The sequence below is a fragment of the Nesoenas mayeri genome (assembly GCF_963082525.1).
Source record: "Nesoenas mayeri genome assembly, chromosome: 5".
Lineage (NCBI taxonomy): Eukaryota > Metazoa > Chordata > Aves > Columbiformes > Columbidae > Nesoenas > Nesoenas mayeri.
The window spans coordinates 53,070,674-53,086,410 of record NC_137548.1 but is presented as its reverse complement, the minus strand read 5'-3'; the positions used below and the strand labels follow the sequence as shown (position 1 = coordinate 53,086,410).

The 15,737-nt window shown below is 38.3% G+C and overlaps 1 protein-coding gene across 1 annotated transcript in view; it reads right to left on the bottom strand.

The window, feature by feature from the left end:
• The window catches only part of KCNQ1 (potassium voltage-gated channel subfamily Q member 1), a gene marked incomplete at both ends in the record, with an annotated part of 351,244 nt that overhangs the window by 299,806 nt on the left and 35,701 nt on the right, over positions 1 to 15,737 (bottom strand). The window contains one exon of the mRNA XM_080346267.1: positions 1,295 to 1,385. Coding sequence (XP_080202393.1) covers positions 1,295 to 1,385 — 91 coding nt within the window. The remainder of the gene's footprint in view (positions 1 to 1,294; positions 1,386 to 15,737) is intronic.

Here is a 15,737-nt window from a genome sequence, read left to right as displayed (position 1 = left end):
AAGAAACCATGACAGTAGAATTTCAATGCTAAAAATTAACTGCACTTTTTCTCATGATATAGAAGAGGAACACTCATCCTCACTACTTAGAAAGCAAGATAATACAGCATAGTATGGACACTCAATACATACAGGATATTACATATATTGTATATAATCCTGAAAGCATTGCATGCATATTACACTGAATGTATTTCACACCTGCAGACAATACATACTGCATACAGTATGAATACACAAAATGAGTTCCATGATTTCACAGAGGGGAAAAAAAAAATGAAGCATCACGTCAACCTTAAATCTATACAAAACAAAAACCCCAAACTACAAAATGAAAAAAGGTACTGAATGTAGAAATACAAGTATAGACCCTTTCAGCTGGCAACTAACTATAATGTTACACTTATGAGTTCAAATATCTTACAGATCAAAAATAATATACCAGGCACGAAGATACCTTAAATTTAAATGACACTAAATTTAATACATGGCATTCATATTAGGTATAAAACCTTAGCATATTGAATAGATAAACTGATGAAATTTATTATAATTGATGGGAGTTTTAAGTGAACTTTTTAATATTAATAATGATATCATACATAACAATGATAATTCTAGTGCACTGCTACAGGAACTAGTTTGAAAAAGCATTTAAATTTTTAGTTAGCATTTTCTTAATAGAACAACAGCATTTACACAAGTAAAATAATGGTCATTTATTTACAAAGACAGAGAAATCAATGATTTAGCAGATGGTAGCCCACGAAGGTATAACAAATTTATAAATTTGTTGCACATTTAAACTCAGGGTTCTCCACCTTCACAACTAAGGCTCTTCAATGAAATCTAACCTGGCAGGACAGTAATACTGTTGGACCATTTCTTGATAAATATCTGCTGCAGCACTAGGGTACTATAATAAAAGGTCACTATTTTTTTCTCTACTGAAGGGAAAGTGCGTAAGACAGATAGAGCAAGTTGTCTTAACTCCAAAGTCAATGAAAATACATGAATTTTCCACTTGAGAAAGAAAGCTGGATCTGACATCATCTAAAGGAGAGGTTTCCCACTTACTTTCCCCCACACTATAATCAGGTGTCTGGTCCTCAGTATGGCTGATAAATGGATTAATCTGAGCAATATGAGACACTCAAGCTTAATTCACAGACTCATAAGGGAAAAGCACAAAAGCCTCTTATAAATTAAACCATAAGAAACATTCTACTTGTTATTGGCTCAGGAGATGAGAATTTGCACATTAAGAACTAATGTGCATCAATCACATACGTACCATCCAAAATAACGTCCCTGTAGCAAGAGCTGCATACTGTTCGATTGTAGAAAGCACGCTGAAGATAAGGCATATCAGCACAATAAGGAAGCTGTAAATAAAAAGAAAATAATATAAAAATAATGCAATGCAGTCTATTAAGAACCTAGAGGGAGGACAGATAATTATGTCATTACAACTTCTATGTACACACAGATCAGTATTAGATTATCTTAAAACTCTGCTGTTAACTTTTGAGTGATCCTCCTTCACACTGGATAGTTGATTTCTCTTCAGAAACTGAGTTCTTGGGTTGGACATTATCAAATGAAACTGCACGATAACAGAACCTTTAGCCTACCTCTAAGACTTGCTGTTTCCTGGCCTCACAGGAAAACAGCATCCTTGTTCCTTCCCATTGTAGAAGCCACTACAGCTGAATCACCACCACACAACTTCCCAACACGTTTCAAATATTTGCCTTTTTGCTGTTCCAAATTCTAAGACACTGCAAAGAGAAATTCCAGCTAAACAGAGATTCACAGGCTCTGCCCACACTGCCTTTTAACACCAATCCTCAAAAGGCCCCAGATAAATAAAGACTGACATTTAGCACCTGAAACAAAACCTAGGACTGGTTCCATTTTCATATAAAACAAAATTTCAAAGCAACTATCAGAGAGAGAGTGGGAATATAAGGGTTTTTTCCCTGGTCCCCCCTGCAAGAGGGGGTCCTGGTACCCAAGGTAAGATTCAGGACAGCCAGGGAGTTGCACCAAACTCAGCCCAGCTGCCTGCTTTCCTGAGGGAAAAATCCCTCATTAACAGTTTTGGAGATCTATAAGAGAGGCATGATTTAGTTACCGGATTTTGCAGTGAGTTTCTATCAAGTGCAAAGGGTTGGTGTTGCTTGTCTCAACAGAACTGTGAAAAATATCCCCAACAACTAAGTCTGCATTTAACAAGGGAATGTTTTACATTTTCTTCATTGCTCATGTCATGTTTCAAAAAGAGACACAGACATAATGAATAAAACTGAACTCAACACGAGAAATACTAAAATAAGACACCAGGGGCTGCAAACTGGCACAGTTCAGCTGAAGTCACCCAGACCCTTTATCTTTGTTCACATAAGTGAGAACTTAATTAGGTCAATCTTTTGAAAGGTCAAACACCCAAGAAAACAAAAATGTGTCACGGTTGATATTATAAGCTAGACTGCCCAACGATCGCTTTAAACTATGGCACATGTAAGTCAAATGCACACATAGGCAAATGATATTTTAAACGCATTACAAAATCATGGAGAGGAAGTTTGTAGGTAATTAGCTACAAAAATAAAATTAGTAAGCAATAATGAAGTTAATAGAAAAGAGATAATGACATATCAACACAAACACACATATGAGAATAAACTTTTACCTAGGTAAAGTATAAATACATGGGTGTTTCTAATTTATCTCTAAAATCTTCTCATATTGCCTTGTATCTCTAACTTGGACCATTCTGAAATAGAAATAAGGTGTGCAGGCAAGGCAGGGGAGTGCAAAGGTGAACCAGCCATCTGAAACATAACACCAAAGTTCCTCAAGTGTCCAGCCCTTCTATCTGCAATAGTTCCACAATTATTTAAGACTGGTACACGTGACAATACGAACATAAACGGGTCCAGTTACACAGAGGTAGTTAAGGGTCTCTGGATGAAAAGTCCAACATATATAGGAATACCAGTTCAAAGCAAACAATGAGTTGCATGGGATGGTGTAAGCTGCCTGAATACACCCTGAGCAGCAACAATTAATACTTATATCTCTTAATATGAATAGACTTTGTTAAAAGTGTAAGTCGACCAATACATGAAACCACAAGAGGGCACCAAAGCAAAGCCTATCCCATTTCTGTACTTCTAAACAAACACGACTGAACAGAACCTGATACAGATTAAAGGTGAAAGTTTGTGTGCCTAAGTGACAGGAAGATAAGCTCAGGGTAGACGTTTGCCAAATGTCTTTGCTTGTTACTATTAGAGGAACTGAGGGCTGACATAAGAACTGTATCACATGCTGGTCACCACACTACCTACTTTTATGGGTTTTCATGCACATGGACCCATTTCAGTCTTATTAATTTTATTTTTTCACACCCAGAAAAACTCTTGAAATTTATTGTTGTGCTCTTTCCAGGCTGAAGCATAAGACACCTTCGTACCTACATATGCTCATCATCCTAAGTGAAACAAATATGTTGTTCAGACAGATATTGCTGCTTCTTGTCCATTTCTTGGGCATTAGAGAGAAGATGCCCACAAACCCCAGTGGCACAGCCGTTGCAGTGGAGCACCACAGCTAAGCTCCTAACCCTGTCACACTGGCGTTACTATTTTGCTTCTGAGACTAGATAAATTGCACGTAAGGAACAGAGGGTGCAAAATTAAGAGATAAAAGAAATACATTGTCCTCCTCTGGCATCAGCCTGCTGTTCATTTCCTTTTCACAGGGAAAATCAAAGGTACAACCCTAACAACAGAAGATAAAAGTTCAAAGCCCCCAAACTGGTGTATTTTTTCAATGCAAACATTACAATTTTCCCATGTCCAAAATAACCTTATCACTTTTCATATCACTTTACCATGATCACTATTACTACTTTTTCCCAAAAAGGTACTCACCGTGATAAAGATGCTAAGCATGTAAACTGTTCATCCAACCAGTTAATATTACACAAACTAATCAGCAACTGAAACCAACCTTACAAGATGCAGCATTAGACAAATTCCTAGTACATGGATGCATTGGCCCTACTTTAATCAACCACATAATTCCTGATAGCTAAATTAAGAGGGGTTCATTTCAGACAAACTAAGGCTCACCTATGCGTCAAAGATCTGTTGTCAGTAGAAAGACATCGGACACCTACAGGGAGCAATTTATACCCATGTGAAACAAGTTAATGCACAAAACGTTTAGTTATTTCAACTGCTGAGTGGGTGAAGGCTCTAAACACTGACATTTAAATTAAGAAAACTGAATGTAGGCTATCCAGTGTACACACTAATCCCAAAACATTCATTAGACTTCACAGAACAGTCATTTACTCTTAATTGGGTTGTAGCCAAGCTGCTACATAACAAGTGAAAAAGCATATTACTTAGCCAGCCTCGCTTCTCTGCCTCACAGTAAAAAATTACAAATACCTTAGCTCCCATATAATATCATGCCAGGACTTAAAGATCTAAGATGTATGAACAGTTTAACCAGTAGCATCAGCCACTCTGGAACACATTCCTAAGCATACAGGCCCATGCTGATTTCACCAGTTGCGTATGGCATAGCAGAACAACCATTCACTGTTTTATCTGCCCTAACAACTCCAGTATAATATCTTTTTTCCACTAACTGAGAGACAGACAGCAGAACATTGGAATTTCTTTAACTCTAGCAGTTGGAAAAGGCTTGATTTCTTGGAAAGCACCGAATTTTTTTCTCCTGAAACCAATTTCTTGTTTACACTCTATGCACAAATGTGACCATCTTCAAGAAAGGAAGCAGAGCAGCCAGGAGTTCAGGTTTTCATCAGCTCTGATCTCTTAGATTGTGGGCCCAAGCAAGCACTAGAGATGAGGCGATAGCGTGTGAAGTCTTTCATATTGCTGTACCAGGTTCCAAAGCAGCATCTGCCCACACTAGATAAATTGCGGATACTGTATCAGTAGATGCACTCAAGAATACTCAGCTTTGCAGTTAACTCATATCTAACAGTGCTACGATTCTTTTTAATAGTAAGAATTTGGCAAGTATTTGATCATTTCTGCACTTCTGGATGTGAAATCATGAAACCACTAGTAAAGCATTGTGGACACTGGCACAAAGCAGCAGATGTTTTCCTTCACAGACTCCGTTTTCAGCAGACTATCACAAGGTGACCCATGTCCTCTCAGCCAGCGCTGCTTTACCAGAAGCCAGTTTCTTTTCAGCTTTTCAGCTCAGTTGTTACAGGAGCTGCACACGTGGCAGAGTCATACCCAGAAGTGAGGCTACCTCAGTGCACACAAAGCACCCCAGCATGCAGACCCCGGTAACACTTGGAGCTCCCATACATCCGAGCCCGTAGATACACTTGAGATGCCTGCCTATGCTATACCAACCAGTAAAGAGAAAAGCACATATACAGACACAGGTGTATACAGCATTACACAAGATAGTGTGTGCACAGATGTGTGTACGTGGGCAAACATGTAACAAATAATAAAATTCAGCTTACTCTGTGAAGTCAGTCAGATGAGTTACATACTTTTTTTGTCTCAAATAGGCTTGATATGTCAGAGCATTTCCAGGAAAGAATCATACAGCTGGCAGGTAAACATGACCAGCTAGTATATGCACAATATATAGGAAATATTTTAAGAGCTAAAGGTGGATTTAATGGTTTCATACTATTCTAGGATATATTTTGACTTTCAGAAGAGATCCAGACTTAGGGCTTTTCCACTGACCTCACTGGCAGCTGCAGAAACCTGACACACCACAGGTAGCTATCAATACTTCGCAGCCTCCAGCCCTGAGCTACTGCTTTTTTTTCTGTATTTAACAATTGTTTTAGAACATTCACGTCTTTTTTGTGGCTTGAAACAATGTGTGGAATGATCAAAGGAAAAATTAACCACTTACTGAGAGATAACAATGCTCATTTGGTAAATGTCACAGGTAGGAGAACTGATAAAGTTTTATAAAATATGTCCAGTGATACGACCAGGGAAAAAAGGTGCACTAGACAAGCTGGAAGTACTTACTCACCAGATTAATATAGCCTCATGCACACATAGCCATCATTATCAAAACCAGTGTTAAGATGTGGGTAGATTTTATTCCTTTTCGCAGTGTTTCTTGCATACTGTCAGTGGGAGTCTTTCCATGAAGCTGGAAAAGGTTGGCATTAGGTCCTAAATTCAGCTGAACCCTCAAAAACATTTAAAATATGAGAAGGGAGATGCAAAGTTCAGCTCAGTTTATATACACACCCAGGTTGAGCTCTAACCCTGCAGGAAGACAGACAGTTTTTCCTTGTTCAACATAAGAGCTGGTTTAAGCATGTTCTTTACTTTCAAAAAGCTTTTATTCATTACAGCTATCAATCTTGAAGGTACCCAACTATCAGTTGCATACAGGGAACATTTTTTTAGCTTACAATTGCTGGATCTGTGCTCTTATTTTTAGTATGAGGTCAATGGCTAGTTGTAGTTCATCCTCTCTGTCTACTGGAGAAAATTACTGAAACTAAAAAACAAATGTTCTGTAAGTAAAAAAACCCATATTTTGAGTCCTTCTATGTCTTTAGTAACATTCTACCTAAGCCTCCTTCTTGACCCTCTGCCTGCACCTGACTTTAGGGCAACTGCATTGTCTTTCTTTGAATGCACAGCTCTGTTCAGTCACAGGCATGATCAGTCACCAACCATACAACCTCCTCACCAACCCTGTAACTCAGGGAGTGGGCCTGTTTTTTTGCTTTGTGGGGTATTGTTTGGTCAGTTTTTACAGAATAAATCACTTCTTTGCCATTTACCTTTTAACTGCCACAGGTTTCATAGATAAACGAAGTACAGGGTGTTTCAAAAAGATGGACCAAATTTCAAAACAGTGTATTTCATGATAGCAACGTGTTACAATCACACTAAAATTTACAAAAAGTTTAAGGAGTTGACAAGTGTTAGTAACCTTTTTATAAATGCTCAGCATCGAGACGAGTCGAATTTGTGGTTGCAGAGATGTAGTGATTGGGTCCATCTTTTTAAAACACCCTGTCATACAAATTTAACTTCCTCTAAGCATATGGCTTTACAAGAACTAGAAGGATGACATTGAAAATGAGCAATGTCAGAGTGCAGATTAAATATGGGCAAATTCTTATCTAGATCATAATAATCTGCAAACTATAATGCTGCTGTATATCCACTTCAAGTTAGTTAATTAAAACATAAGACAGCATTGTTATTTCATCTTTCATCTCCAGAACTTATGCATACTGACACTTTTCTGATTGTGAGCACAAAGGTCAATGGGATCATAAAGGACATAGCTTTCCAGGTAACAAAAATAATTACTTAAAGGAGGATTTAGACCGACAACTTCGGGAAAGACACATGGTGATGCCAGGGGATCACTCTTTCACTTTGTCATATATTCTGTCCAGTTCCAGGCCAGACAAGTCATTCCCTACTCAATTTTCATCAGGAAAATCCTGACAAAAAACCTGAACAGGTTTATATTACTACAAGTCAACATAAATCCCTGACCACCTCATGCAGTACTGCCCAGTTATTTCCACAGTGCAACTAGGTAAACATTCATACTAGTCTGTATCAAGTAATTTCTTACTGCAGCTCGGCACCAGGCCTTTCTTGTTCTTTCATTCAAGCATTTGGTGATTGCTCGAGGAAAAAAATTCTAATTAAAGGTAGAAGTTAGAAGGGGACTAGGTAGAACTTGCCAAATGGAAGACAGCTGATAGTAAGAGAAAGGAAAGGACTCTAGATCATAAACAGCATTGCCAAGAAGCTAATACAGGATGACAACTTATTTTATGAGATCATCACCAAGGTATAGTGACAAATATAAATACCAACTGGTACTTTTAAAAGTAAGAAACTCGGATTTTTTTTTAAAAAAAGAAACAGTATTTCGCCATGCAGAGAAAAATTTCAACCCTAATGAAATTCACACATATAAATTTCTTGTATGTGTTGGTCTTACGCTGAACTCTTTAGCAACTCTGAACTGAACACTGGAAAGACACTAATTCTGTCATGACTGTAAACTACCAGAGCACAGTGCCAGTCTGCTAACAGAAGACTAAATGAGTATTTAATTATGCAGCTGGTGGATGTTAGAGTTCCTCCATCACTTCTTCCACTAAAAAAAAAGCCAAACTGTTTGTTTTCAAGAGAATGGTCTGGTGAAGGTACATGATTAGAATAAAGAAGCCCTGTACTTCAGTTAATCTTTGCCCATACCTTTGGCCAACTTTGACATTTTTATTAACACATGTATTTTTCTTCCAGAGTATGGCTGTGAACTCTCTAATCCTTGAATGAAAATTGTATAATACCTGCATTAGTTGTGCTGCCTAACCAGTTCAGCTAACTTGCTTAGGTGAGAATCATTTAACTTCCGAAAATATATACATTTCAGTTTGAGTCTAGATCCACTAAATAGGGCAAAGTATGAAGAAAAAAAACCAAACAAACACTGTAACAAGGAGTTAGAAGAGACCAGTAATATACATAAACCATAGCTGAAGATGAAACAAGTGGAAAAATAAAACAAAACCAAAAACTGCTCAAACATACTCTAGCCCTAATAACAACAAAAAGAAAGGTGGGGGTTTATATTTCTAGCCACATAGGCTCTTTGCATCATTTCCTCTAAGCATTTGTCTTATCTTTTTCTCTTTTTTGAGGCAGGGGAAGAAAGAAGGGGTACAGTCTCTTCCCATCTGCCCACCTTCCTGCAGCATGAGGATCCCCAGCAGAGGAGATTCCACTTGCGCTCCTGCTGAGCAGCAGGATCCCCTCCAGGAACTGCCTACAGCAGCTTCCTGCACAACACGCGCTTCCTCCCTGCTGTGTCCTACACAGGGCGAGCCAGCAGACAGATCACTCTCCTCAGCTGTCACTTGCCGTCAAAAAACCTTCAACAGACAAAGTGCAAATGCTCTGTTTGTGTTAGCTTAGGTCTATCGGATGAAGCTTCCTGTTAATAAGTATTTGTTCCAACTGTAAGGCAAAGTATAGGTTGGTGCTTCCTGAAGGAAACAATGGCATATTTTTTAACCAGCTCCTTGACTCCTTGTCAAAGAAATACTGTCTTCTACCCTCTGTGTGAGAAAGTAGTTTTATTGTTCGAGAAAAATCATATAGAATAAAAGGTAGTCTAATACTAAGAAAAACAGGGTAGCCATACAGCTAAATAAGCAAGGCTTCTATCACACGTACATGGCTCTTCTGGGAGATTAGAGTCTGTAAAAATAATTGAAATTATGGGCAGTGTACCAAAGCACAAAGCACACAATTAATCAAAAGTCATTTAGTATACAGCACCAGAATTGTTGCAGGAAAGGCATTTAAGGTCTTGGCAAAGGGTATGATTGCAGTACAAATGAAAGCCAGACATCAAGATGCTTCAAGAGGAAAGGTTAACTGCCCACAAAAAGCGATGTTATTGCATCCTGCACCAAGGTATTGGTTCCTTTGAGAATAGGCATGGTTGAACAGGAAGAAGATGATAGGTACTGCGTAAGAAACTGGGAAAATTATGTGCTGCATTTAAAACAAGTGCCTGATCCAAGAGTTATGAACCACTGAACTGCAGAAGCTTCAATCAGGCCTCCTCAGATGATTTGTAACGAGTTTCTGATGTGCCTGATCATTGACACCCCAACATAGCAGCATGACAGCCATGGAAGGAGTAAGTGCACATGTGCAGTGGGGAAAGGATGTCACCCAGCACTCCAAATCAGAAGATTTTTTGGAATTGTTTTCACATACATTTTTTCTCTTGCTAGGCCTGGAGTGTGTCATTAGTGCTCTTACTTGAAAACTAGATGAGTACAGTGAGTACACTGTAAAACAATGAAAGATTTTATCTTTATTCTTGTGGTGATGTAACACTACAAGGCAGGAAAGAAAATGTAACTTTCACAGCTTATTTTGCTTGGACTATCTCATCCTCACTTTTTGCCACTCTAAAATACTGTCAGGAAACTGGCAGAGTCCTGCGTGCTGTTGTCATCCTCTCAATTCCACATTCAAGTTCACCCCGGTCCTGTAGCACCCCATCATTCAAAGCAAAAACCACCATCCAGCAGCGCATTACGAAAGACATTTGGGGCCGTGCACTCATTCCCCGCTGCTCATCTCCAGGTGAGCACCAACACCAAATCCAGGCTGTACTCGGTTGAAGCACCCACACAAGCAGAGGCAGAGCCAAACTGCGGCTTTACAGCTGCCCACGCCAAGTCACTCGGTGGTGGCGGCACCAGCAAGAGAACAGACAGCATCACCCAAAGGGCCCTCAAAGGAGCTGAGACCGTAAGTCACCCTTACGGCAGAGTGGACACCTTCCTCGCTTTACACAAGAGGCAGATATAGGCAAAACCAAACAGCAGTTGCAAATGGGGACTTAGGACAATATATGAGTTGCACATCATTGCTGAAAGCAAACTCTTTGTTCTTATTGCAATAGAGGACTTTCCTTCTTTATCATCCAGTTCTGGATAAATTTTCATTTTAATGAGAGGGGGGGAAAAAAGATAGGAGAGGTTTGTTCTAGAAACTGAGTGCCATATTACCAGTAAAACTTGTTTTCTAGGTGGAGTTTTATACAGTTAGTCTGAGGGCTCACTACATCATTATTCCACTTTTCTTGTAACAGCAGAGTTTAAAATAATTTAGTATCCAAATATTAAAATAAAAATACTAAAACCTCAGACTTTGTAAAACCAAGCTTCTGAAATATTGCCAAGCCTAGACTATTGCTCTGCTTTGCTGTTATGAAACTTCAATTAAGTAAATCTTTCTAAATAAAATACTATACTTCTTTAAAAATAAACTTGAAATTGCTTTCCTTAAATACACAATATTTCTGTAAACAAGCAACAATATTTAATCCAAATGGCTTCTCTTGTTTGGGATGGCCGGACACTATTTTGATACCTTCATCTGACAGAGCATTTTCAAGAGCTGTATGTATTACTAATCTTCTTATGTACTTTCATCACAGCAGCACTGCTACAAATCACTTTCTCTCCCCAGTTACGGATCAAAGGACATTGTATTACACCTCCTAAAGCATAAGCATCTTTATAATACTGCAGAAAAACTACACTTGGTCAGCTTCTCAGCTCCCAGAATTGCTTGCTTAGTAACCAGCTTCTGGATATTGCATACAGACAGGTAAGAACACTATCCTACCTCAGAGATGTAAAACAAGACAGAAAAAGAAAAAGAAACCTTGTTTCCACACCTAAGGAGAGAGGCACTATCCCACAATGTTGTACAACTGATTTACTAGTGCACTAAACTCCTATACTAATTTTACTGCAGTGCAGATGAGGACTTCCGCTTCTATATGTTCTATAAAGAAACATCCACATTGAGAGCTCACTAAAAACCCTCCATGACAGGAAAACACTACTGATATTTTTGATAGTATCCTCTATCTTTAATTGTGAATAGAGTAAAATAATTACAGGGGCTAAAAAGCCACATACAAATACATACATGGGGAAGAAGTAATCATATCTTGAGCTACTGACCTGGATGGATGCTTAATTTGATTTATTCCAAATAGGACAAAAGTGATACCAGACCCAAACAACTCTGGCCTACCCCTCACCTGACTCCCCAAATGCCTTTTTGTGTTCCTTTCTCCTGAAATAACTGTGACTGAAAGGCACTTTCATCAGTGCTGGCCAGTAAGATGAAGACCGTGAGAAAGATCTGAAGCTGGGATAAGTACTCTCACCACCATTTCCATTATGATCCCCTGCTTTAATTATCTAAAGGTACAACTGACAGATGCTTTCACAGAAATACTTATTGCCTCCTTCTTTTGAGCTTTTCCACATTCAGTTCTCTGCTGCACATTTCCAGGGGTGCCGGGGGAGAAACACATCCCCCGTAATGCATCACAGCTTAGAAACACGGAGAGAAGCTACATGACAGGTTAACGTTTCTAAGGTGAAAGCAGAGGAATTCAAGAAGACAGACATATTTTCATTCCCAGAGAGGGGAAAGTGTCTGCTTGAAGGAAAGACGTAGTGCTTGGAAGCTACAGCAACTTGACTTAGTTTGCTTTAAGTATGATGGAAATTTCAAGTCCCCCTGGAGGAAAAAAATGAAAAGCATCTAGGAAGTGACAGGCAGCTCGTGCATTTACAGCAACAGAAGCTTTCAGTGAATACAGAAAGCTCTATAAATATGTGCCATGAAATAGAGAAATGCTCAATACTCCTTTTCCCTAAAAACGCCTAAACAGACTAAATTCCCAAAATGCAATCCATGCTGTGCTTGAAGAGCTTTAGCTCTGTGCTCTCATCACACAATAGACAGTTTTCCAGGCTGAAAATGATGAAAATAATTATGTCCGTCATTCCACCAGTCAAGTTAGCTATTTGTGGAAATTCCAACTGTCTATCAATGGGTTAAAATTCTGCTGTATTGTTTGAACTTGCATTAAAACCATTCAAGACTCTGATCTATAAATTGGTTTTACCCTTTCAGAAATAAATCTTGTAAATCTACAGTTCAGTGCAAAATTATAGGAGACTTAATATGATACTTCAGTATAGCAGTAGCATTCCTCCAATAGCAATCATCTATTTGCCAGTCTATGGGCAGCAGCTGTGGTGCTGTGACCATGGAAAGCTGACTACATGAGTGAACCCAGATTTACAGAGAAAAGTAGCATCTTTTAAAGTGAACTGATACAGCTGGAATAAAATTAGGCAAACTCTCAAGCAATAAATGGAAGAGTCACATGACTTAGAGCTTTGGTGTCTTTCCCAGCCATACCCACCAGTCAATGTACTGATCAGGAAAAAAAAATGGATGGAATTCTATTCGGATAGCAAAGGAAAGCAGTAGAATTGAGAAAGGAAAAAAATAAATCCTCTGCCCTAAGTAAAACAATGTAACATTAAAAGAAAGCTGCTCAAGAAAATTATAATTACTTCTGAGGCCTGCATCCAAGTGACATTACAAGGTGAATTAGTGTCCAAAATCCTTCAGTTTCAAAATGAGACTTCAAACTTGTACACTCTGCTACCAAAGAACTTCCTTCTAAGAGAAGTTAAGGTGAAGTAATCAAAGGTGTGAGATGCTTAATACACTGAACCTTACAGGTATGGCTCCTATTCAGAAACAGAGTGGCTCTACATAACAAAAAAAAACAACTGGACACAGAACCCTGCTGTGCCCATAGTAATGGCCTTACCACTGAAGCTGCCAAGCAAGCATTTTATTTTTCCTCTTCCAAAAACTTTTCTGTAGTTGGAATTTTAAAAGACTTACCCACTACAATGATCAGAAAGTCTGGTTATAAAAATGCATATTTTATAAATATTAGATTTTACTAGAGTTTAGACTGCTTTCCTCAACAAGTACCAGTTAAAAGCATACTTACTGTAACACTGTAGAACAAAAATACATCAGCATGCATATACCTAATGCCATTGCCAACTTCAGCTGCTCAAACATCATCTTTCCACCCTAAAAACCACGAGGCATCTAAACATTTCAAGCAGTTGTCTTTTGATGCTGCAGAGGAAAGGAAACCCTATTTATTTTGTAGCAAAATCGCAAATTCTCAGTCAGGTAAATTCAAGAACAAGGATTTATCAAAATTTATTAATGAAAAATGACCCGAGAGATGGTAACGTGGTGTGGCATATCTGAAGCTGGGCCATAGCCTTAGGAGGGGACAGCTAGCACAGTCCCTTTAAAGTCAGGCGTACAACACCCACCTGCACGCACAGGGAGCTGGCAAGTATTCTGTGATACGTATAAATGCTATTGTTCACTTGTCAAAGAGACCTCAGAGTCAGAATTATGATAGTTTTTATATATTTTATTAAGATTCCCAACTTTTGCTGCTCATCTTGTGACCTCCGCAGCAGTGGGAAAGGTCAGTGCACTCCTGCAGACCAGCGGCTTGGACCATCCATCACATCAGCTGCCAAGCAACTCAGTGAACAGAGCAAAAAAAAGCATTGGATGGAAACTCCCTCTGTACTTCATTATGCTATTCTGTCCCCCCAAACTTAAAAAGCATGGAGGAAAGCATGCAGTACATCTACAACAGTAAGATGTCAAAAATATTAAATTACTCAAATTTAGGTCTCAAAATAATTCCACATCATTCAAACTTTAGAAGTAACAGAAGTATTAAGGCATTAAACCATAGTGCATATTATTTCAATTCCTGCACATTTCTTTTTAAAGCAACAATATTTCTATGTATGTACTTAGTTTTGTATGTATTTCTCTCCAATGAATAATAATCATAAACATAAATTCATATATATAAGAGCTAAGTACGAGGGTGCAAGCCTTTACAAGAGGCAGTCCTTGAAGCACTTTCTCCGGGAAGCCACCAGTTCATGGCTAAACTACCAGGAAATATAAAAGGACAATTTTCTGTCAAAGTTCTGTGCCCTTGAGATCAAGCTGTCATTTCAAGAGTATGTTTAGAAAGTGTCAATAAAACATAATTATATGATCTGCCAACATATTAAGAATATCCATTTGAGTAACGTATGACCTCATGGCAAAATAATGCTTTAAGATACTATTCTTGGCACTAAACTACCGGACATTTTAAACCAATATTAACAACATTGCAGCAGCATCTAAAACCCTACAAAAACTGCAAGATCAAATTCACCCACCTATGTGACACTGCAGTATACACAGATCCTTCTGCGTGCATAACTTACAGCCAGTCACAGTATTCAATGAGATACTCACTGGCAGCCATTCGCATCACAGTTTCTATTAATTCTACCTGTTTAATTTTTCAATCATGGTAAATTCGCATTTAGAACTACATTCTGTAGATTCCGGTGGCAATGAACTGAAGGGAAAAAAGCAGAGATGAAAGTTAAAGAGAGAAACACAGTACCACCGAATCCAGAACACTGAACTCTCTGCTTTGCTTTTTAACAAACAAAGATTTGTATGGTTAGAATGGAAGCTATTAAAAGCAGTCCAATATTTTGAAGACACTTCTGGAAGTGTATCATAATTAAAACAATACACTTCACATGCATCAAGTAATCCATAAAGTTCTTCCATGTAAGGATCAGATTTCTGTGTATGTTCATCATCCAGGAGCTCAATCATTACTTTGAATAGATCTTCAACTTAAAGCACTGATTTCTTTTGAACATGTAGTTCTAGTTACAGATCCTAACCATTTTTGACCACTTAATCTCTAGCGAATTTATTAAACTACAAAATCAGTCAAGCAGAAGATTCAGGACCCTTATTTCATGCTATTTTACAATAACTAAAAAGAGGTAAAAATTAAAATATCCAAGACATACTAGTCAGAATTACAGGACAGACCAAGAAGATTTTTTTAAAAAAAAACCTAACAAATAAACCACACAGGACCTTAAATAGTGGCATGCTTTGTTTTCTTGAAGTCTACAAGAACAACTGGAGACAGAGGGGTTACTCTTTTTCTGTTTATCAATGTAAAAACCCAACCTGCAACAATTAATATTGTTTTTAAAGATGCAAAGCACTTCAAAAGCTGCAGGAGGCTGAGGAACACCAGTAATGTCAAACAGCATTAGAAGAAAAGTCAACAGTACCACGTAAGCCTGAAGGACATGGTTTGATTACAGTCATTATTGAAATGGCACCTGTGCCATTGGAGAATACTTCTCTATGCAGTTTCACCTT